The sequence below is a fragment of the Schistocerca piceifrons genome, chromosome 7 (assembly GCF_021461385.2).
Source record: "Schistocerca piceifrons isolate TAMUIC-IGC-003096 chromosome 7, iqSchPice1.1, whole genome shotgun sequence".
Lineage (NCBI taxonomy): Eukaryota > Metazoa > Arthropoda > Insecta > Orthoptera > Acrididae > Schistocerca > Schistocerca piceifrons.
Window position 1 is genome coordinate 491431694 of NC_060144.1, and position 25996 is coordinate 491457689.

Consider the following 25996-nt stretch of genomic DNA (forward strand, 5'->3'; position numbering starts at 1 on the left):
TCAAAACATTTTGGGTCTGTAGATTCTGAATATGGTATTAGACATTCTTCCATCAGCTCGCAGAAACCTCAGATCTATGAATTCCTTTGATGACCTGTTCCTGTACATTTGTGATGGATACTCCAACAGTAGTTTGCCATCATGTATGTGTCCCACTGTCCACGGTACTGTTCTTCCAGTATTCTTATCTCGTGGTGAAAATGCTCATTCTGCATCAAAAGAATCCAGAAATTGGTCCAAATGATTGCAGGGAGTACTAAGGTTTCAGACCAGCCAAGTATACAAAAGGCAGTGTTCATATTTTATAGAATTTCATAATGGTTAGTTGTAATAGTTCCTAAGAAAATTCTTCGCTCCTATACAAAATGACAACCATGCATCAGCTTCAGTGTTGTTCACTGTGTCTTAAAACTGCTGGTCACTTATGAATTCTCAGATTTGCGGTCTATCAAATATACCTGCATTTATTTTCTATGTATTGGTGCAGAAAATTTTCTACATACATAGCCGAAACAGGCTCCATTTTTCTTCAACTCCTTTACAGATTGTTTCATTAAACCAAGTTTTATGTGTAGTAGTGGCGTTGCACCCTTCTCTCTCCTTCCCTCCCCAAAGACCGTGCTTTCTCTAGGGGGCAACTGTTTTCTTTCACCCAGCATTGATCATTTGCTTTCCTGTCCAGAAGGTGCTGGGTGCACTCGTCTTGCTGTCCCAGAAGAAAATTCACCACTTTCAAATCAACCAAATGATCCATTGGTGATTATGATATGATCCATTGGTGATTATGATAAGAGATTTTATCTGGGGCTATGGTTACTGTAGTGCGGTTTTTATTCACAGCAGTGGAATAACCAGCTGGGATAGTCTTGTATAGGTTCCTGTTATGTAGAAGTACCCAGTTGAGGCTGCAGTTGTAGCTATCTATAAATTATCTCCATTCGCTTGGTTCTGTTGTCTTACAGCCAGTTTTGTTAGCAATCCTTGCATGTTATTACAAAATCAAATTAGTTCTTTTCAATAAGGAATGGCAAGAAATCTTTTTTCAGGCTTGTGATAAAGTGAGCCTCATACTCAGAACACATTATGAAGGTTCTTTGCTCAGCCGTAGTATGCTTTTGACCACCTGATTTCTTCTTCTTCTTCTTCTTCTTCTTCTTCTTCCTGTTCTTCTCCAGATAATTTCTAGAGACAGGTAATCGTGGGAACAGGTATCTCCTGAATGTGGAACATTGACTCTGGTCAAGTCCTCACTGGCATCTACCCACTTCAACTGGTTATTTCCTTTGATAATCTTGACATTCACTGAACAAAAATAAATCATCACTGTGGTTTCTCTGTTCTTCTCATATGTGAAGTTCACGCACTTTCATTTACCGATTGAGTACTGTTGAAAATGTTCTATTCCTGTTTCACACACAAACTAAAGTGCCCAAACCTCGTGATCTCAGTTTTACTTTGAAGTAGGCTAAATACTTTGCATTAAATATTTTACAAAATCAGTCACATGTTTTCTTTACTGAATAAATGTTTAATCCTCACAAACAAAACACATCAGAATGATTCACACATTTTGTATATGGTGAATCCTTTTCAGTGTCTGTGAAAGAGAAGAAATCAGAACAGTTAAATACAGCATACAAAACAACACAGATGTTCTTGAGTGAAGTAAATTAATTAGGTAGGTGATAAGAGAATTTAATTTTTAAGTGTACTTTTAAAAAGGGCACAAAATAGGCTGTAAAAATATTTATCACCCTTTACACAAGGGTTGGAACTTAACTAGTGGCAACTATTTATCCACAACCGATACCAAAGAGTTACATGTTTGCACCTGTTACTGTTCTTCAAAGTAGTCACCAGCGTTGTGTAGAACCCGTTATCAGCGATGTGGAAGGTGTAGTATACTGTTAGCAGAGCCTGTTCCATTGATGGGTCAATTGGAACGGTCTACTGCCTGTCGAATCTCTGGGATAGTTCTGAAACGAAAGCCACGAAGTGGTTCCTTCATCTCCGGACTCAAAATAAAGTCTCACAGACTTAAGTCTGAGGAGTATGGTGGATGGTTCAGTACTTCCCAGTCCCATCGACCGAACAGAGCAGTCACAGCTAGCACTGTATGCGCCCACGCATTGTGCAAAATGATGGGTGGGTTGTGCAAAAAGTGTCGCTGCTTCTTTCACAAAGCTGGCCACAGGTGATGCTCCAAAAACAAACAGTAATACTGTGGGTTGACAGTCTTCCGTGGAGGACATAATGCGTCAGGATAACACCATCACAGTCACATATGAGAATCACCATAATTTTAGACTGCTCCATTTGCACCATGAACAGAACAGTCTCATCTAACGGTATACTACACCTTCCACATCGCTGGCAATGTGTTCTACAAAATGCTGGTGACTACTTTGAAGGACAGTAACAGGTGCAAACATCTAACTCTACTGTATCAGTTGTGAATAAGTAGTTGCCACTATTTAAGGTCCGACCCTTGTAAATGCGTTAAAGATCAGGTTGATTAGAATAGGCTCTTGCAGATCACTCATTCCACAAGCAACTATACTTTATAGAATATGATGAACATCTCAAATGAAATCAATTGTTCATTGTACAAAGTTCTGATGTATGTACAAAGTTCTTGTACCATCTTTCAGCTAAATCCGTATAATGAGATACTGGTGACATCACAGGTTTATTGTACGAAGCTCTGATGCAGTATTCACAAAGTTGTTCCTGTCATCTTTTGGCTAAATATGTATCTTGCCATGAACCATAGACCTTGCCGTTGGTATGGAGGCTCGCGTGCCTCAGCGATACAGATAGCCGTACTGTAGGTGCAACCACAACGGAGAGGTGTCTGTTGAGAGGCCAGACAAACGTGTGGTTCCTGAAGAGGGGCAGCAGCCTTTTCAGTAGTTGCAGGGGCAACAGTCTGGATGACTGACTGATCTGGCCTTGTAACACTAACCAAAACGGCCTTGCTGTTGTGGTACTGCGAACGGCTGAAAGCAAGAGGAAACTACAGCTGTAATTTTTCCCGAGGGCATGCAGCTTTACTGTATAGATAAATGATGATGGCATCGTCTCGGGTAAAATATTCCGGAGGTAAAATAGTCCCCCATTCGGATCTCCGGGCGGGTACTACTCAAGAGGATGTCGTTATCAAGAGAAAGAAAACTGGCGTTGTATGGATCGGAGCGTCGAATGTCAGATCCCTTAATCGGGCAGGTAGATTAGAAAATTTAAAAAGGGAAATGGATAGGTTAAATTTATATATAGTGGGAATTAGTGAAGTTCGGTGGCAGGAGGAACAAGACTTCTGGTCAGGTGAATACAGGGTCATAAATACAAAATCAAATAGGGCTAATGCAGGAGTAGATTTAATAATGAATAAAAAAAAATAAGAGTTTGGGTAAGCTACTACAAACAACATAGTGAACGCATTATTGTGGCCAAGATAGACATGAAGCCCACGCCTACCACAGTAGTAAAAGTCTATATGCCGACTTGCTCTGCAGATGACAAAGAAATTGAAGAAATGTATGATGAGATAAAAGAAATTATTCAGGTAGTGAAGGGAGACGAAAATTAATAGTCATGGGTGACTGGAATTCGATAGTAGGAAAAGGGATAGAAGGAAACAGAGTAGGTGAATATGGATTGGGGGGAAGAAGTGAAAGAGGAAGCCTCCTGGTAGAATTTTGCACAGAGCATAACTTAATCATAGCTAACACTTGGTTTAAGAATCATAAAAGAAGGTTGTATACATGGAAGAAGCGTGGAGATACTGACAGGTTTCAGATGGATTATATAATGGTAAGACAGAGATTTAGGAACCAGGTTTTAAATTGTAAGACATTTCCAGGGGCAGATGTGGACTCTGACCACAATCTATTCGTTATCAACTGTAGATTAAAACTGAAGAAACTGCAAAAAGGTAGGAATTTAAGGAGATGGGACCTGGATTAAACTGACTAAACCAGAGGTTATACAGAGTTTCAGGGAGAGCATGAGGGAACAATTGACAGGAATGGGGGAAGGAAATACATTAGAAGAAGAATGGGTAGCTTTGAGGGATGAAATAGTGAAGGCAGCAGCGGATCAAATAGGTAAAATGACGAGGGCTAGTTGAAACCCTTGGGTAACAGAAGAAATATTGAATTTAATTGATGAAAGGATAAAATACAAAAACGCAGTAAATGAAGCAGACAAAAAGGAATACAAACGTCTCAAAAATGAGATCGACAGGAAGTGCAAAATGGCTAAGCAGGCATGGCTAGAGGACAAATGTAAGGATGTAGAGGCTTATCTCACTAGGGGTAAGATAGATACTGCCTACAGGAAAATTAAAGAGACCTTAGGAGAAAAGAGAACCACTTGTATGAATATCAAGAGCTCAGATGGAAACCCAGTTCTAAGCCAAGAAGGGAAAGCAGAAAGTGGAAGGAGTATATAGAGGGACTTTACAAGGGCGATGTACTTGAGAGCAATGTTATAGAAAGAGAAGAGACTGTAGATGAAGATGAAATGGGAGATACGATACTGCATGAAGAGTTTGACAGAGCACTGAAAGACCTGAGTCGAAACAGGGCCTCAGGAGTAGACAACATTCCATTAGAACTACTGACAGCCTTGGGAGAACCGGTCTTAACAAAACTCTACCATCTGGTGAGCAAAATGTATGAGACAGGTGAAATACCCTCAGACTTCAAGAAGAATATAATAATTCCAATCCCAAAGAAAGCAGGCGTTGACAGATGTGAAAGTTACCGAACTATCAGTTTAATAAGTCACAGCTGCAAAATACTAACGCGAATTCTTTACAGAAGAATGGAAAAACTGGTAGAAGCCGACCTCGGGGAAGATCAGTTTGGGTTCTGTAGAAATATGGGAACATGTGAGGCAATACTAACCCTACGACTTATCTTAGAAGCTAGACTAAGAAAAGGCAAACTTACGTTTCTAGCATTTGTAGACTTGGAGAAAGCTTTTGACAATGTTGACTGGAATACTCTCTTTCAAATTCTGAAGGTGGCAGGGGTAAAATACAGGGAGTGAATGGTGAATGGCTATTTACAATTTGTACAGAAACCAGATGGCAGTTATGAGTCGAGGGACATGAAAGGGAAGCAGTGGTTGGGAAGGGAGTGAGACAGGGTTGTAGCCTCTCCCCGATGTTGTTCAATCTGTATATTGAGCAAGCACTAAAGGAAACAAAAGAAAAGTTCGTAGTAGGTATTAAAATCCATGGAGAAGAAATAAAAACTTTAAGGTTCACCGATGACATTTTTGAACGGAATGGACAGTGTCTTGAAGGGAGGATATAAGATGAACAGCAACAAAAGCTAAACGAGGATAATGGAATGTAGTCAAATTAAGTCGGGTGATGCTGAGGGGATTAGATTAGGAAATGAGACACTTAAAGTAGTAAAGGAGTTTTGCTATTTGGGGAGCAAAATAACTGATGATGGTCGAAGTAGAGAGGATATCAAATGTAGACTGGCAATGGCAAGGAAGGTGTTTCTGAAGAAGAGAAATTTGTTAACATCAAGTATAGATTTAAGTGTCAGGAAGTTGTTTCTGAAAGTATTCGTATGCAGTGTAGCCATGTATGGAAGTGAAACATGGACGTTAAACAGTTCGGACAAGAAGAGAATAGAAGCTTTCGAAATGTGGTGCTACAGAAGAATGCTGGAGATTAGATGGGTAGATCACATAACTAATGAGGAGGTATTGAATAGGATTGGGGAGAAGAGAAGTTTGTGGTACAACTTGACTAGAAGAAGGGATCGGTTGGTAGGACATGTTCTGAGGCATCAAGGGATCACAAATTTAGCATTGGAGGGCAGTGTGGAGGGTAAAAATCATAAGGGAGACCAAGAGATGAGTACAGTAAGCAGATTCAGAAGGATGTCGGCTGCAGTACATACTGGGAAATGAAGAAGCTTGCACAGGATAGAATAGCATGGAGAGCTGCATCAAACCAGTCTCAGGACTGAAGACCACAACATGTATCTTCATTTGTAATTTAATGAACTTAGGCAACTATCTTAAAAATTTATGTGCATGGCAAAAAGTAATCATAAAAGGAATGCATGTAATCATGTCATCGCTAAACTGTAGTTGTTAAAATCAGTAGCAGTGCCAAAATACCCAGAATATGGTAAAAAATTATATGCACCATGAAGAAACTGGCAATTTGTTCCTCAGTGCTATTTAGCGCTACTTATTTTCAAGGGTTGCCAACAGAATTCTAAAAATTAATCTTGTTATACACTCTCTTTACTTACAATGTAATTGAATGGATAAAAAACTTACTCCCAAAGTGGCAGCAGGAGAACACACATGTATAAAGGTACTGAAATTCACAAGCTTCAGAGCCAGTGGCTCCTTCTGACAGAAGGGTTGAAGGAGAAGGAAGAGGCTGAAGGAGAAAGGACTGGTGAAGTTTAGAAAATGGGGAGAGTTCAGAAATGTCACCCAGAACCCCAGGTCAGAGAAGACTTAAGAATGGGATGAGGAGGAGAGACATTGTTAGGGAATGCACTAGATGAGATTTGAAAACCCGAGAGCTAAACAGAAAAATCATGTGACTTCTGTTAGTCATGTACGTATTGGAGACCATTGCATCTGAACTGAAGAGACTGGAAACTGAGTTTGTAGGGAAGACCAAAATTATCAGACTGAACAGTGAAAAAGAACTTGCAGCCCTACTGGTATTTGTTATGTTGCGTACTGTATCCTACATAAGAAGGGACTGCATGATAAGATGTTAAAATGTGAAGGAATAATTTTCATGACTCTGAAAGAAGCTGTAGCTGGTAAAAACTGTGAAAAAGACAGAGATTGGAATAAATCCAACAAATAATCGAGAAATTGTGGTGAATATGCTACTCTGTGATGAAGATGTTGGCACAGGAGAGAAATCATGGTGGGCTGCATTAAATGAGATGGAAGAATGGTGGCTCCCTCCAAAAAGACATTTTGTTTAAAAATAGCCTTATACACTTGTGGTTGGATATTCATAGAGGGTCACACTAACCCCCCACCCTCCCCTCCCTCCCCCCGTCACTCCCACACCACAACCATGTATCTGACAACAATGTTTTCCCCTTGATAGGTCATGTTTGTAAAAATCAATGTAAAATGTTGGTTCAACCACCTATTTACAGTATAAAAAATCTAAAGGGAATTGCATGTGTTGTCCTGAGTATTTCAGTGTGAAGGTAACATCCGTATTTGTGCATGGCCTATGTATCTTCCTGAAAGCCACATCTCACAGACAAATACGCAAGTCTGCGGGGTGTGGCCTTCAGGAAGATACATGGGCTGTGCACACAAGTGGCTGTCATTATGATGCTGCCAAATATCCCAAATATCCAGGATAACATGTGCCATATGTACATGTTAAAGAGGACATGGCTTTAAGGGAAGTAGCAGACTCTTGTTCATTTCAATAGATCAATGTGAGAGATTCTTATACCACAATTCTGATGATGAAGACTTGACCATCGAAAGACAGAAATTGTGGGTTTTTTTTTACACTGTCAATAGGTAGCTGAGCTGAAATTTTAAGCTTGTTGTTCCTATTTTGGCAGTTAATAGGTTGACACTCCCTAAAAGTTTCAAATGTGTCTAATATTCACAGCAGACTCCCATTTTGAAAATTACACACTTTCTGCAAATGCCTTACATATGATGAGTCGTAATATTCATTCGTACGTCATACTTGTTTAATAGTAGATCTAACTTCTAATTTTGTATGTTGCAGGTCTGAAACAAGCAAATTCGACTCCTGTGAGAGGATATGTAAATGGTAAGTTTGTGCCGTTGATTTTTTAAATTGAAACAAGTTTACTTATTTGCAGTGTAGTTTCCTTCGTTCCATTCACTTAGACTATATTTTTTTTTTTTTTTTTTTTTTCCTCTTCAGTGAGGAATTTCTTTCCATGAAGTTTTGATACTTGTAATCTGCGACATACCTACCCATTCCAGTAACCAAATTATTTTCTCACACCACATTTCTTGACACTCTTTCACAGTCGTACAAAAAAATGCAATTTTTTGAGGTTTTTTGTGCAGTGCATGAAGTAACCTACATATTTTCATGATGGAGAATATATGTACGAAAACAACTAAATATGGCACTTCTGCTTTGCAGACATATAAATCAACATGATGCCAGCTCAGTTTGCTTCTCTGTCAGTCCAGCACAAGACATGAAGCTCCTCAGCCAAACATCACTGTTGTCAAATATGATGAATAGAATAATATTCATTGATTTTGCTGTCAACCGGGTTATCGTTTAACCTGACCTAGAGATCAAATTAGGCTGAAGATGAGGCTATCATCAATAAACTTCATTCACAAAATAGTAAAAGTACCAATGAATAAATACTAAAATAAACCTTCTTAATATTGTTTTTTACTACCAGTAACACACTTGCATAATATCATGTGTCCTATACTGTGAGTTGCTTATAGTTGAAAACCGAGGAGCAGCCATATTGATCTATGTGCTTGTGAAGTTTAAGTCCCGTGTTTAGTGATACATGTATTTATACTCACATACTACAAAAGTGTACAGTGTAATTTATGGGCTGCATTAAAGATCTGTTCAAAAAACATGTCACTTACAGCACTATTTGCTGTGCGAAAGTACCGAGAAATGTGGTGCCATTGGATAAAACTGTTACCTCTATTCCAAGTGAAACCAAGTAGAAGACTGCTTCATTGCTGTGGCACTTTCTGGTGATGTAGTCAGCCAAACGAGGCTGATACAGATCCGTGTAAGTCCATCATTCATCCCAAGGATGATGATTATGAACTCTTAATGCTGAAATGGCAGAGTCTGTTATATATACCTGGAATGACGGATCTCATTAGTGTGTATATTCTAAATAGATATGAATGCTTTCAGAATTTAGTGGAAAATCAATGTTCCTTGCCAACAGGAAATGTTAATATTGACAAATTTGTGCTGTTGTTCTGTAGGCTGTTTGTCTTCCTTGTTCAAATATAGTCAAAGTGGCTGTTTTCACATGTTAATGAATTGTTGACTGATTGGTGGCATGATCTCTCTGAAGAGAATTTGAAGTTGTGACAATGCTTTCTTTTGACAGACTTTAAACAGTGTATAGTTGCAGCATTATTTTTCACTAATTGATTAAATTTAATATGTTTAATATAAATGTGATGAATGTTATAAATAAACATAATGTAACTAATAGGTATATTTACATTCTCAGCATAACACTGAGAAGCAATTAATTATATCAAGGGAAAATTCAATGGAGAAAACAAATAAATTATAGCGATAAGGGTTGCAACTTACCAAAGAGATGCTGAGTCGCAGATAGGTACAACAAAAAGACTCTCAAACAGTGCTTTTGGCCAAACAGGCCTAGGGTCAGAGTGACCTGCCCTTCCTTTTCAACCTTTCCCAGTCTACCTCACCCTTCCCTGAGAAAGCTACAGTTTACATCGTGTGACACCAGGGCCAGAAAGCAGCATTTTGCACCACCAAGGACAGTCATTTAATTTCGTATGAAAATTGGACATATCAGTTGGGTGTTCTGCCTTGCAGCAGTTCCAGGCATTGTACTTCGCATCTTCTTGCCTTGTGCTTTCCTCTTGAGTTTCATGTCGTTAAGTTTCCTCCTCGACAACCTTTGTTTGTTAGTATCTCCTTCCTCTGCCTCTTCCTCTCTTTCCCATTATTGTCCCTACCATTCCTTGCTGCAATATGGCCTACCAATTTTTCTTTCTTTTTATTATGGTGTTTGAGAGGTTTCTATTCACCCCCATCTCCTCTAAACATCTCATTCCCAACTCAAATGCTCTAGTTTCCTTCATACTCACATTTCTAGTGTCTATCACCTTTTCTCCTCAGCTTTTTGCAGTGTCCAGGTATCTTTATAAAGCATTTGGCCAATATTTTCCTTGAGTCTTCATTCAGTGACCCCACAGCAATTTCCTGTTTCTGATTAATGCTACCACAGCTGTTGCCATTCTCATTATTTTGTGACCTGTTCTGGTTGTTGATTTAGGCCTTCTCTGAATTTCTGCCAGCATTTTGGTTTTTGCCTTTTCATTATTTATTTTTGGCAATAATTCTTATGATTTGCTGGTTATGTCTTCCAGAGCTTCATTAAGCACTTTCTTGGATTCTACCAACACCACCCTTTTGCCTACTACACACACCCCTCACATTCCAGCCATGGTCTGTCCTAGGATTCCTTCTAAGTAGATGTTAAACAATGTAAGTGAAAGCCAACATTTTGGCTAAATCATATTTCTATGTTCTCAGCTAGTTGTCCACCAATTCTGACTTGGCATTTTTGATTCATGTATGACTCCTCTATTCAGTTTTCTATCTCTCCAGTTAATGCCATATTTTCTCATTATTAGCATTAGCTTATCCCATCTCAAACAATTGAAAGCTTATTTCAAATCAATAAAACAGCGTAAATCTTCCTATTCTTTCCATTGTGCCTCTCTCCTAGGACTCATAAACCTATAGTACCTGTTGGACTTACTCTTTCCTGAGACTGAACTGGTTTTTTTTCCCCCTGGGCTGTTGTTCAGTTTGCTAAACATCCTTCTACTCATGACACTCAGTAAAACATTGGCCACATACAGTGTCAGACTGGAAGTGCTGGGTTCCTCACATTTTCGTGTGTTTTCTATTTGAGGAGTACCAAGACCTTTTCCAAGAAATTCTTAGGCCACTCTCCCTTTGAGTATATGTCTCTTCATATTTACATTAGCTCTCCTTATTTACAGTAGCTCTTCTGTTCCTTTTCCATTTGAGGTTTGTAATATTTCTGTTGGCAGCTTGTTAATCCCTGTGCCCTTTCCATTTTCTGTGTCTTAAAGAGCTGCCTCCAGTTCACTCTTTAGTGTGTTGTAGCCCTTCTCTCCCTCATTTTCTATAGTTGTTACGCCTCGTGTCTTCTTTCCCCTTCCTACAACCACTCCTGTACTCTTTCCACTTCTTCTTTACTTCACGCGTGTCATTCATCATCCTCCATTTCTGTCTCTGTGACACTCTTTTGTCATTCCTTCTGGCTTTCTTACACTTCTTTAAAAATTAAATATGGGAAATTCCAGGATGGAATAATGACAATATTATGGAAAGAATAGATTGCTACTCACCGTGATAGTAAAGTGTTGCCTGTGGAAGCATGCTGGGATGAGGTGGAGAGATAGTAGGGCAGCTAGGTGCAGTCTGGAGAAGTTAGACGCAGAGCAAAAGGGGAGGGGGGGGGGCGAAGTGGAAAAGAGACAAGTAAAAAGACTGGGTGCTTTGGTGGCATAGAGGACTGTGTAGTGCTGAAGTGGGAACAGGGAAGGGGCTAGGTGGGTAGAGGACAATGACTAACGAAGGTTGAGGCCAGGACGGTTATGGCGTCACATACAAGCAAATCCGGGGCATGATAATAGGAACCCATATGGCACCATCCTGTACCAACCTATTCGTGGCCCATCTAGAGGAATCCTTACTAACCACCCAGAATCCAAAACCCCTCAGATTCATTGATGACATCTTCATGATCAAGATCAAGGGTGAGGACACGCTATCCACATTCCTCCAGAAACTCACCTCAAAGATGGCTACATCATACCTCTGTCGGTATCAAACCTACCAACTACCAGCAATACCTCCACTTCAACAGCTGCCACCCATTTCATACCAAAAAGTCCCTTCCATACACCCTAGACAGCCCTGGCCTTTGCACCTGTAGTGACAAGCAGTCCCACTCAAAATGTACTGAGGGTCTCGCTGAGGCCTTCACAGACAGCAGTTACACTCCCATCCATGTACAGAAACAGATCTCTCATGCTCTCATTCTCCAGTCACCCACCACCTTCCAAAATCCCACCATCTGGCCACAGTGGAGCATTCTCCTTGTGACTCCATGCTACCCAGGACTGGAGCAACTGAATCACGTACTCCAATATGATTTCAGCTATCTCTCATTGCACCTTGAAATGAGTAGTGTCCTACCCATTATCCTTTCCATTCCTCCCACAGTGGTATTCCACTGCCCACCAAACCTACACAGTATCTTTGTTCATCCCTACACAACCCCTGCTTCCAACCCCTTGCCTCATGGCTGATCTCCGTGTAATAGACCTAGAAGCAAGAACTGTACCATACATACTACCACCACAACCTACTCCAGGCAGGTCACTAGCATCACCTGTCCATCAAAAGCAGGGTTACCTGTAAAACCAATCTTGTGATCTACAAGCTAAGCTGCAGTCAGTGTGCTGCATTCTACATGGGCAAGACAACTAACAAGCTGTCTGTCCACATGAATGGCCACTCACTGGCCAAGAAACAGGTGGACCAGCCAGGAAGCTTTTTGGCTGAAGGTTTGCTCATTGAGCAGTGTTGTTGTTGTTGTTGTTGTTGTTGTTGTGCCTGTATGTTTCATCATCATCTTTATGAATTAAGTAGTATCTGCAGTCTCTCTCTAACCATTTGATGTTATTGCTTTTGTCACATATCATCATCAGGATTTCCTTCGAGCAAGCTGGGTAGGAACTTTGTGAACAATATGCCTCCATTGGCTTCTGTCCTGGTATAGCCTCCTGGTATAGCCTTTCCCTCTCCACTACATCCCATGTTACTCCTGTCCTCTTCAGATCTTCCTTAACCTGGTCTGTCCACCTCTTTCTAGGCTGCCCAATTGGTCTTCTTTCTGGTACCTCCATTTCCAAATACTGGCGTGGAGTTAGTCGGGTGCATTCGCTTCACATGACCAAACCACTTCAATCTGAAAGCACTCATCCTCTCTCCTGTAGTCAATGTCACCTGCAGGTGTCTCCTTACATAATCATAATCATTCCTGACTCTGTATCTCTCTTAGTTTTTTTGTAGAGGAACTTCATTTCACATGCTCTCTTATTTATGACACAGGCCTCTAGACTATACATCATGATTGGCAGAAGATAAGTTTCATACATGTTCTATTTGGCTCTTTGAGGGACTTCCTTGACCCAGATTAGATTTCGTACTTGGTGGGAGAAGCTAGATCCTTTTGTTATTCTGTTTAAGACTTCTAGTTTGGAACTTCCATCGTGTGATGTGATGCTACCCAGATAATTGAAGCTTTTCACACATTCAACCTTCTCCCACTCCAGTATCATGTAACAGGGTGTGGCTGTCCTGCTCATCTTCATTGCCACTATCTTGTTCCTACTCACAGTTAACTTGAATTTTTTAAATTTTGTGTTCCAATAATCTAGTCTCCTCTGAGCCTCCATTTCCATCCCTCCCCAAATGGCGATCTCATCAGCAAAAACAAGAGTTGAGATCTTCATATTCTTCTTCCTTGATTTCTTTCATGATTGTGTCCATAAGTGTAATGAAGAGTAAAGGAGAGAGCAAACTGCCTTGCTGAACAACTCTCTTTGTCTTAAAGCATTTTGATCTTCTACCTCCTACTTATACATTGCTCTCACCAGCATCATACAGCATCTAGACCTTTTTAATTAATGAATCAGGAATGTTATGTTTTCTCAAGCATTCCCATATTTTATCCCTTGGTACACTGTCATATGCTTTTCCCAAATCCACGAATACTACTATCAAGTCCTTTCCTTTTTCCCACTGCTTTTCCATTAACTGACAGATGGAGCAAATTAGATGTATTGTTCCCATATTACTTATGAACCCATGCTGTTGTTCCTCTAATTGGTGTTCTAGAACTTTCCACGATATTTTTCCTATGTCCTTTTCCATTATCTTAAGGCAGTGTGATAACAGTGTGATTCCTCGATAGTTGGTGCATTTCTTTCTACTACCTTTCTTGAACAATGGTATTATAATTCCTTTTTCCCATTCATCCAGCATTTTGTTTTCTTTCCATATCACCCCCAGCACCCAGTGTAACTATTGTATTCCATGGATTCTTGCGGCTTTAATCATATCCGCTTTCAGCTCATCTACTCCAGCCGCCTTCCCACTTTTCGTCCGTTTCAGGGAGTTCTCAGTTTCTAACCAAGAGATTGGATCCTGCTCCTCTTCTAATTCAATGACTTCGGTGTCACTTTCTTGTGCACCTTCCCCATTCAGTAAGATTTCAAAATAATTTGTCATCTCTACTCTTATACCTTCCATGTCCCTGATAATATCCCCATCCTCTGTTTCAATCGCTTTTATGTCTTCTCTGTCAGATCTTTTACTTTTCAATAACCCATATAGCAGTTTTTGGTTCCTTTTGCTATCCTGCTCTAGTTTCTGGGTGAATATTTTCCAACTCTTCTTTCACAATTCTCTTTGCTTGTAGTTTCTTTTGTCGGTATTCCTCCTCCAGTGTTGTCACCTTGTGTTCCTCTTCTGGTACCAGCCTGTGGTCCTAATTTCTTTTTCAAACTCCATGTTTCTCTTTGCCATATTATGTTTTTTAATTGCATCTTTTACTCTGTCATTCCACCAACTGGTTTCTTTGTGTTTCACTTTCTGTTTGTTTTGCCGCATAACTACGCAGCACTATTAACTACTGATGATTTAAATCGGTTCCACTCTTCCTCTATACTACCCCCTTCAGTTTTTGGCAATTTTTGTGCTACTACATTTTGGAAACTTTTCATATTTTCTTCTTCTTTCAACTTCCACTCCTTAATTTTTGGCATTCTTTGTACAGCATTCAAACTTTTCATCTTATAATTTAGGTCAGCTACTAGTAACCTGTGGTCACTATCCAAGTGCTCACTTCGTATGACTTTAGTGTCCCTTACTTTTCCTCCAATTAATTTGTCCATTAATTTATAGTTTATAACTGTCTGGGCATGAGGTTTGTGTGTGTGTGTGTGTGTGTGTGTGTGTGTGTGTGTGTGTGTGTGTGTGTGTGTGTGTGTGTGTCAGTGTCATTCTTTTCATTGTGCCCATCTGCAACTCAAAAACAGGTCACCTTTACAGTGATTAGCAATCTTTTTTTCCTAATATTGTTGAGGTTTCCCACCTGGAGTTTCCATTGTTACATTCTACCAGAACTTTCCTAATATTTAAAAAAGTTATGCTGTTTATATAATGCTGTCAATTAAGTGAAAATATTGACTTAGTTACGGAAGTTGAGCATTTAGATTTTATGCCTTAAATCTCAAAAGATGTACTTTGTTAATCATTAATGTATGCATTTTCCACATTAATAATTGGTTAAAAACTTCTGTGATCTCATGTGATGTTGCAGACCCATTTTCCAATTCGGGAGATGAGCTACCTTCACCAATTGTGCCTGGTAACTGTCCAGATACAAACCATGGATACCAGTCAGATCACTCAGATCATTCCTCAGGTGATAGCCGTGCCAAAAGTTCTCGAAGTTCTGTTCGGTCAAGCTGTAGTAGCAGTCCCTATGGCTCAACAAATTTGCTCAGTAATATGAATGGTAAGAACTTTTCTAAAATGTAAAATAGCATTCTCATAGCCACAATATGAAGAGTGTGTCCTTTTTTTCATAAATTTTCTAAGAATTGTATATGCTTTGTGTGTGGGGGGAAAAGATGGCTCTATCACATGAAATGTTATATACTTGTAGGCTACACTGAGGTGACAACTCATGGGACAGTGATAATGCACATTTACAGCTGGTGGTATTATCATGTATAAAAGATATGAAAGGGCAGTGTATTGGCGAAGTCGTCATTTGCACTCGAGTGATTCCTGTGAAATGTAATTAAGGGTGCACAACAGGAATTATGACTGTCAATGCAGAATGGTAGTTGGAGCTAGATGTATGAGACATTCGGTTTTGGAAGTCATTACAGAATTAAATTTCCGAGGTCCGTGGTGTCAAGAGAGTGCCGAGAATACCAAATTTCAGGCAGTACCTCTCACTATAGACAACGGAGTGGCTGATGGCCTTAATTTAATGACCAAGAGCAGTGGCCTTTGCACAGAGTTGTCAGTGCCAACATACAAGCAATACTGCATCAAATAACCACAGAAATCAATGTGGGACTATGAGGAACATATCGATTAGGACAGTGTGGTAGAATATGGCCTCAATAAGCTACAGCAGCAGATGACTGATGTGAAAGCCTTTACTAACAGCACGACATTGCCTGCAGTGCCTCTGCTGGGCTTGTGACCACATTGGTTGGACCCTATATGACTGAAAAACTGTGGCTCGTCAGATGAGTCCTGATTTCAGTTGGTAATAGCTGATGGTTGAGCTAGTGTGTTGCATGGACCCCATGAAGCCATGGACCCAGTTTGCATAGCAAGGCACTGTGCAAGCTGATGTCAGTGGCGGTTCCATAATGGCGTTACCTGTTTTTATATGGAATGGACTGAATACCGTGGTCTAACTGAACTGATCATTGACTGGAAATAGTTATGTTTGGCTACTTAAAAACCATTTGTAGCCATTCATGGACTCCGGGTTCCCAAACAACAATGAAATTTTTATGGATGACAACGCATCATGTCACTTGGCTGCAATAGTTCGCAATTCTGGACAATCTGAGTGAATGGTTTGGCCATCCAGATTTCCCAACATGAATCCCATTGAATATTTATGGGACATAATGGAGAGGTCAGTTGGTGTACAAAATCCTGCACGGGCAACACTTCCACAATTCTAGAGGACTATAGAGGCAGCATTGCTCAATATCTCTGCAGTGGGCGTCCAATGGTTCCAGGTGCTGTCTGTGGCTGACACTGTCGCTGAGCCGGATGATGTTGCCTGTCCTGTTTCAGAGAAAACTACTCAGCCTGCAAGATCTGGGCAATTGCAGAGGGTGGAATTATTGGTAGTTGGGAGCTCCAACAATAGGCGCATTATGGGGCCCCTTAGGGACTTGGCTAACAAGAAAGGTAAGAAAACCAATGTGCACTTGGTGTGCACACTGGGTGGAGTTATTCCAGATGTGGAAAGGGTCCCAGATGCCATGAAGAGCCCAGGGTGCAGCCAACTGCAAGTGGTTGCTCAAATCGGTACCAATGATGTGTGTCACTTTGGATCAGAAGAGATTCTCTCTGGTTTCTAGTGGCTAACAGAAGTGGTAAAGGCTGCCAGTCTTGCTTGCAAGATGAAAGCAGAGCTGACCATTTGCAGCAAAGTCGACAGGACCAATTGCGCACCTCTGGTACAGAGAGTGGAGGGTCTGAATCAGAGGCTCAGATGGTTCTGCGACCGTGTAGGTTGCAGATTCCTCGACTTGCGCCAAAGGGTGGTTGGGTTTCTGGTTTCACTGAATAGGTCAGGTGTCCACTATATGCAGGAGGTAGCTACATGGGTAGCAGGGGCTGTGTGGTGTGGACTGGGCAGTTTTTTAGGTTAGAGGGTCTTCGGAAAACACAAAAGGGCTGCAGTCACAAAGGGTGCAGGCTGAACACAGGAAGAATGTAGATACAGGAACCATTGTTATAACAGCTGTAAATTGTTGTAGCTGTGTTGGGAAAGTACCAGAGCTCCAAGCGCTAATAAAAAGCATTGATGCTCAAATCGTTGTAGGCACTGAAAGCTGGCTAAAGCCGGATATAAGCTCAGCCGAAATTTTTGCTAAGTACCTAATTGTGTTCAGAAAAGATAGGCTATGCACCGTTGGCAGTGGCGTGTTTGTTGCTTTCAGAAGTAGTTTAAAACTTGTCGCAAAATTGAAGTAGATACCTCCTGTCAATTATTATGGGCAGAGATTAATGTTGGCAACCGGAGTAAAATAATAATTGGATCCTTTTACCAACCTCCCAGTTCATATAGTAAAGTTGCTGAAAGGTTCAAAGAAAACGTGAGGTTGATTTCAAACAAGTACCCGACTCATACAATAATAGTTGGTGGTGACTTTAATTTACCCTTGATATGTTGGCGAAAATACATGTTTAATTCCGGAGATACGCATAAAATATCATCCGAAATTGTGCTAAACGCATTCTCTGAAAATTATTTCGAGCAGTTAGTTCATGATGCCACGTGAATAGTAAACGGTTGTGAAAACATACATGACCTCTTAGCAACAAATAATCCTGAGTTAATAATGAGCATCAAAACCGATATAGGGATTAGTGATCACAGGGTTGTCGTAGGGATATTGGATATTGTAATTCCCAAATCCTTGAAAAATAAGCAAAAAATATACCTATTCAAAAAAAGCAGATAAATATTCACTTGATGCCTTCCTGAGAGACAATCTCCACTCATTCCAAATTAATAATATAAGTGTAGACCAGATGTGGCTTAAATTCATAGAAATAGTATCGGCAGCAATTGAGAGATTTATTCCAAATAAACTAACCAACAATGGAGCTGATCCTCCTTGGTACACAAAACGGTTTATAACACTGTTGCAGATACAACGAAACAAACATACCAAATTTAAACAGACACAAAACCCCCAAGATTGGCGATCCTTTACAAAAGCTCAAAGTTTAGTGCGGAGTTCAATGCGAGACGCCTATAACAGTTTCCACAACGAAACTTTGTCTCAAAACCTGGCAGAAAATCCAAAGAGATTCTGGTCGTATGTGAAGTATGTTAGCGGCAAGAAACAATCAATGCCTTCTCTGCACAATAACAGTGGAGATACTATCGAAGACAGTGCTGCCAAAGTAGAGTTATTAAACACAGCCTTCCAAAATGCCTTCACAAAAGAAGATGAAGTTAATATTCCAGAATTCAAATCGAGACCAGCTGCCAACATGAGTAACATAGAAGTAAATATCCTCGGAGTAGTGAAGCAACTCAAATCACTTAATAAAAGCATTACTGACCTTACGACTTATCTTAGAAAATAGATTAAGGAAAGCCAAACATACGTTTCTAGCATTTGTAGACTTAGAGAAAGCTTTTGACAATGTTGACTGGAATACTCTCTTTCAAATTCTGAAGGTGGCAGGGGTAAAATACAGGAAGCAAAAGGCTATTTACAATTTGTACAGAAACCAGATGGTATTTATAAGAGTAGAGGGGCGTGAAAGGGAAGCAGTGGTTGGGAAGGGAGCAAGACAGAGTTGTAGCCTATCCTCGATGTTATTCAATCTGTATATTGCGCAAGCAGTAAAGGAAACAAAAGAAACATTTGGAGTAGGAATTAAAATCCATGGAGAAGAAATAAAAACTTTGAGGTTCGCCGATGGCATTGTAATTCTGTCAGAGACAGCAAAGGATCTGGAAGACCAGCTGAACAGAATGGACAGTGTCTTGAAAGGAGGATATAAGATGAACATCAACAAAAGCAAAATGAGAATAATGGCATGTGGTAAAATTTAATTAGAAGATGCTGAGGGTATTAGATTAGGAAACCACACTTAAAGTAGTAGAGGAGTTTTTCTATTTGGAGAGAAAAATAACTGATGATGGTCGAAGTAGAGAGGATATAAAATGTAGACTGGCAATGGCGAGGAAAGTGTTTCTGGGAAGAAAAATTTGTTAACATCAAGTATAGATTTAAGTGTCAGGAAGGATTTTCCGAAAGTACTTGTATGGAGATTTTCATCATGTTGTAAGCAGCTACTTGGCTACTCTGTTCTCATACTGACCTGTGACAAGCATTGTTAGCCTTTCAGAACTAGCATTAAAGCCGTGAAGTGGCACTTTGTAGCTCATTCAATGAGATTGTGGTATGCATCTGATTTGCTTGTATATTTGATGTGGTTCTACCCCACGCAAGAAGCCATAAATGGTACCTGTGTAATGTAATGGCACAAGCATTACTAGGAGGCTAAATACTGCTCATAAGAAAAAATGTGAACATCACTTAGACTTTAGGGGCTTATTACACTAAATTTTGTTACCTACTTATTACATGCCTATTTGGACTAATGGGTGGTCCTTTCGCATGCAGACAGCACAATATCAGTTATGGGGAAATCTTGTCTACAGTAGTGGCTCACCTTTTTCCCCTTATTTCACTTCCCTTCTTTCTTCCTTTTGCCTCATTGTATGATTGTACTTTCTTTTTGTACACTAATTTTGCACTTGTGCTCTATCATGTGCATTGTGGTGTATTAGGACACAGCGGTGAAAATGCTACTGTCTACCTCATCTGTGTTGTGTATTTATTCACACTTGAGGAAAAACAGCAGCAGTATCAAAAAAGACATTTGTTAATGGCAAGTACAAACAAGGGGAATCTACAATGTTAGTGCTGTAAAGAAATATCACCACTTGCAATTACAGTATCGACAAAAATGAGGAGGAGGAGAAGAATCTTCATATAATACACAGAATCCACAATAGTGGCACTTCACAGGTCACATCACAGTTGCCTCGGACTGGCTCTGAGCTGGCTCATATGCCAGATTTTGGCCTGGTGCCATCAGAGAGCAATCCAGATGAGTGCCATCTGAGTAGTGCCACAACACGAGTCAACAGTTTACACAAGCTGCTTGATTTCCCTAGTAAGGTCAGGTAGTGTCGTTACATGGCTATTTATGTACAGTAGCAAGTCTAATAAATAAACGTCCATTCACATTAGTCGGTGTGTGCACGTTATCAGTTTACATGACACTGCATAAGTTCTTTTGTGGGGTTCATTACAAAATTTTGTTGCTTTAAATTCCTTGAAATTCTGTAAAAGATTTACAAGATTTTTATATATTTAATACTGTTATAAACAGCAGCATAACTGTTAAATTTTCATCTGTATTTTTCCTGCTGTAATGCTAACTTCAGCCGTAAGTGAATAAATTGTGTATTAGGTAGAAAGTAATCTGTAATCTTCTCACATAGGCCATTCATTATATTGTGTTTTTTCTGATATTGTTTGTGATGATATATCTTGAAAACTCTCCACTTATATTTAAGTGTAGCTTGTATTACTGGTAGGTCTAACGCTATCCTCACTTATGCATTTGTCATAGTGCTGCACGGATGGTACAGCTTGTGAACATATGTTGTCACACATGAATAAACATACTCATCAATTTAAAAATATCAAAGTGCAAACTATTCTTAATATTTCAAAACCTTAGGGAAAGTGTTAAATCCCAACTTGGTATGACCAATGCATTGTAACATAAGTGGGCATTATCATCTAAATGTATTGCGCTGAGTGGGTAGTGATGCTTCTGATAGATGGTGAATTCTGCTATTGCAGAATGTGACAATATCAAACAAAATTAATCATGTCTTCCCTGAAGAAATTACACAAACCCATCTGGGGCTCACAACTCATCAGTGAGTATGTGCTTCACCAACATGGGCCCCCAGCCCTTGAAGTGCTACTTCCCTTTCCATGCTGAAAGCCCGTCCTTCCACTGTTCTGTCTCCCCCTCTCCCTTTCCATTGGATGGTCTTCTTGATGCCGACCACACTTGGATTTGGTTTATGAATTTGAACATTCATTTTTTTCTCTTCTGTTCCTTCACAAATCCTTTCATCCTAAAATACTTGGTTGGCATTGTTTGGTTTTGACATACTATTCCTCTTCCACATTTGCTGAAGTGCAGATTGTGTAGGGAGGTCACCCAATGCAGTTTATATTGCACCATTGTGCATTTCTCTCTCTGCACCCTGCCTATCTGCCAATGGTAATATGCCCAAAATCCAACATGATAGCCATTCCGTTGTGGTAGGTAGGGGGTGAGTGGACACACAGTATGTGCACATACAGTACATGCACAGTGGTAGTCCCCTGACCACACAGGGCTCACACTGTTAGTGCCTAAGCTGCAAACTCCCAACATATGCCAAGGGTATGTGCCCTTCATGCCTGGGGCACGGAGACTCCAGAGAACTGAGCAATGCCCAAGCAGCCATTGCTGAGTTTGGGTGGTGCCCACCTGCAGAGAAAGCCCTATGCAGAATGGGTGGTACCATGGTGGATGACTCCCACATGAAGTGGATTAATCATTCTTCAAATGTTGGCCACACTGCCCAGCAGTTGTTTGTGAAGGAAAAAATTCTTACAATGCAGAGAGATATGACCCCAAAAATCTTCCCTTCCTTGACTCTACCGTGGGGGAACATTGGACAAAAAGAGCTTGTTCTAGGATCGATAGGAGTTCCTTTTCGGCCCAAAGCCATTGTTCTTTGTTGAACACCTTTAAGACAGATTTGAGGAAGTAACATAATTTTGAAAATGAAAAGAACTTCCATTCCTATTAAAACAGCATCCCCTACTCAGCCACAGGTGCTACTTACCTGTGACAAGCTGGATGACTTTCCTGTAATTATCATCCACCCATGAGAGTCTTCATATAATAGAAGGTTTCATATTCCGCCACGATCTTCTTTTCCGACCGATGACAAGTTACATACCAATTTAGAGTGATAGGGTGTGCATTTTGTCCATGCCCAGTGGGATCCAAGGACAACTGGGTTGATTGTGGGGTCTTCATCTTGGCCTTTGGAGGTGACTCATTGGCCAAAAAGGTCAAGTGGATAGTGTATCAGTGTGGTGTGAAACTGTATGTACCCCCAACCCATGTGGTGCTTCAAATGCATGATATTAAAACGTGTCTTGCATTGTAACGCAGTCCCTATCTGCAGGGACTGTGGATGTCAATTGGCCAAAAATATTCCTTGTGCTGCTCCCCTTCTGTGTTAGGTGCAGAGAGCATCATTCCCCCAGCTCATTGGACTGCACCATCTGCCAAGAAGGAAAGAAAATCCAAGACTCTTGAGTGCCTGACATATCAAGAGCCCAAGAAGTGATATAATTGTTTGCATCCTGTGCGTGTCATTATCGTGTAGGTTACAGCTAAGACGACATGATCCTCTCCAGCAACAGTATCCTTACCCTTTGTGCATTTTGTGTTGATTGCATCCCCTCCTCTGGCGGTTTAGGGCCCTTCTCCTACTGCTTCCCCCACACCCAGTTTGGAAGTGCTGACTACCTACTCCATGGGAATGTCGATCTCTGGCCCCCAGTCAGAGAAGCATCACCTACATTTGGCACCTTTCACCAGGAAGTGCTTCCTTGGGGTGCTCTCATATCAGGTACTGCTGATCTCTAAAACTGGATATCAGCCATTAGCTGAAGGGGTCACAGGCTGCTGGTCGTAGGACTTGTCATTCCTCCTCTGTCGCTGAAACTAAGGGAGACAAGCCCTCACAGACAAACATCCAAGGAGAAAGACAAGTAGTAGTTCTCCAAGGAGAAGACTCTGGTGGCCCCTAAGTCATAGGACTCTGCATGTTCCTCCTCTGTATCCACAGGGGACTTCCTGCTATCCCTAACTTCGTGGTCCTCTGTCCCTCAGGATACGCTCGTCAGAAGGCAGTGCCTTGGTTGACCTCCAAAATTAATGTGGCGATCAGAGATCGCAGGTGGACTCTCCAACACCATAAGCAACATACATTGATAGAGTACCTTATTGCTTTTAAATAGCTCCGTGCCTGGGCCCACCTTCTAATAAAATGACAGAAACAAAAATGCTGGGAACAGTATGTCACTGCCATTGGACCACATACCCCTCCTCCTGAGGTTAGGGGAAAGATTCAGTGCTTCTGTGGACACTATTCCTCCATAGGTGTACCTGTTATCTCCATGAATGGTGAATGGTGTTGCCTACACTGACCTAGATGCTGTGCCCAACATTTTGCTCTATGTTATGTTTGAGCCTATGCATTTGAGGATTACCAGCCTGCATTTTGTGTCCTCAAACAGTACGTGGAGCAAATTCACTTGCCTTACTCTACAAGCCACCAGAAGTCATATTCCGTTCAATGAGTGGGAATTCCTCATTGCCCAAGCCCTGACATCACTCCATGGCTAGACAGCATCCAAGCCCATGCACCCATCAGTGGACTGCCAGTATCGTGTCCTAGCCACGACCGTATATCTGGAGGGAGGATGATTTCCCATCTCAGTGGCGAGAAACTGTGATCAACGTGGTACTGAAACCGTGTAAGTGTCTTTTGAGATGGACAGCTATCACCCAATTAGTCTCACTAATCTGCTCTGCAAGTTAATTGAATGTATGTTGGTACCTTGAGTTTCCAGGCCATCTGACTCCAGCTTAGGGTGGTTTTCGCAAAGACTGTTCTACCACTGAGTTTGTTTCTGCCTAGAGTCTGTTACGTGGACAGTTTTTGCCCACTGACACCTTATCACTATCCTCTTAGATATGTGAAAGGCTTATGATACCACATGGCATCATCACATCCTCATTACCTTACACGAGTGGTGTCTCCGGGCCTCATTCCAATTTTTGTCTGGTTCTTATTGCACTCTGCTTTCCAAGTTAAAGTTGGTGCTTCCCACAGTATCCTGCAGGGCTTTCTAACTGTATGGACATTTCACAGTTTGCTTATGTTTTCCTGTGCTGCTTCTCATACATCCAGATGTCTGCTGGAAAATATGCCCATAGTTTCATGTAGATGATAGATAATGCTCATAAGCCTCACACGTTTGTTTTTGTAACAATTTTTTAACACAAGTGATTCAAATGTTAACAAGCCTATGTTGGAATTATGTTGCCAGTTGAAAATACACTGAAGAGCCAAAGAAACTGGTACACCTGCCTAATATCGTGTAGGGCCCCCACGAGCACGCAGAAGTGCCACAACACGACATGGCATGGACTCAACTAATGTCTGAAGTAATGCTGGAGGGAACTGACACCATGAATCCTGCAGGGCTGTCAATAAATCCATAAGAGTAAGGGGGGTGGAGATCTCTTCTGAAAAGCATGTTGCAGAGCATCCCAGGTATGCTCAATAATGTTAAAGTCTGGGGTGTTTGGTGGCCAGCGGAAGTGTTTATACTCGGAAGAGTGTTCCTGGAGCCACTCTTTAGCAATTCTGGATGTGTGGGATGTCATATTGTCCTGCTGGAATTGGCTCAGTCCATCAGAATGCGAAATGGACATGAATGGATGCAGGTGATCGATCAGACAGGATGCTTAAGTACATGTCGCCTGTCAAATTCGTATCTAGGCATGCAGGGTCTATGGTTTCATGAGGTTGTCTGTACACCTGTACATGTCCATCCACTCTTTACAATTTGAAACGAGACTCATCCAACCTGGCAACATGTTTCCAGTCATCAACAGTCCAATGTCGGTGTTGACAGGCCCAGGCGAGGCATAAAGCCTTGTGCCATGCAGTCATCAGGGGTACAGAACTGGGGCTTCGGCTCCGAAAGCCCATATCTGTGTTGTTTCATTGACTGTTTCACATACTGACATTGACTTTTGTTGATGGCCTAGCATTGAAATCTGCAGCAATTTGTGGAAGAGTTGCACTTCTGTCACATGAAACGATTCTCTTCAGTCATTGTTGGTCCCATTCTTGCAGGAATTTTTTTACAGCCACAGTGATGGAGATTTAATGTTTTACCAGATTCCTGACATCCATAGTACGCTCATGAAATGATGGAAAATCCCCACTTCATCACTACCTCAGAGATGCTGTGTCCCATAGCTCATGCACCATCTATAACACCACATTCAAATTCACTTAAATCTCGATAACCTGCCACTGTAGTAGCAGTAACCAACCTAAAAACAGCGCCAGACACTTTTTGTCTTATATAGGCGTTGTGGACCTCAGTGCCGTATTCTGCCTGTTTACATCTCTCTGTATTTAAATAAGCATGCCTATACCAGTTTCTTTGTTGCATCAGTGTATTAATCTCATTAATAAGACATGGTCATTAGAACTGTTGTTCAATTAAGACTTATTATAAATTTCAACAAAGAGTACATACATGTTGTCATATTTTCTATTTTCTGTTTGCTTTAGACAATGTCACATATCAGCATCCAGTTGCTTTGCAGAGTAGAGTATCGACAAGTGTTCCATCAGCTCAGCATCACGCCATACAAAGACCAACTGTGAGTATACTGGAACATCATCTGCAGCCATTATGGAATTTCTGTTTGATGTAATTAGCTATTTTAATTGATGTTTTGTAGTAGTAGTAGTAGTAGTGAAATTAGGAAACTGATATTATTTGGTCTTGCAGAATTTTAAGAAATGCACTGTTCAAGCAAGTTACGAAATTGTGATTTTTGTGCTTGTGTATTACATCATGAATATACGTGAAATATGACAAAGTGACTCAAATGAGATACATTCCATAAGTGGCAATAATCTCG

General features: G+C 40.8%; 1 protein-coding gene across 2 annotated transcripts in view; it reads left to right on the forward strand.

The window, feature by feature from the left end:
• Nucleotides 1-25996, forward strand: part of LOC124804824 — a 164306-nt gene that overhangs the window by 85633 nt on the left and 52677 nt on the right. For both annotated transcript variants that reach the window (XM_047265168.1, XM_047265169.1), the window contains exons 6-8: nt 7769-7813; nt 15201-15398; nt 25641-25732. In XM_047265168.1, coding sequence (XP_047121124.1) covers nt 7769-7813; nt 15201-15398; nt 25641-25732 — 335 coding nt within the window. The remainder of the gene's footprint in view (nt 1-7768; nt 7814-15200; nt 15399-25640; nt 25733-25996) is intronic.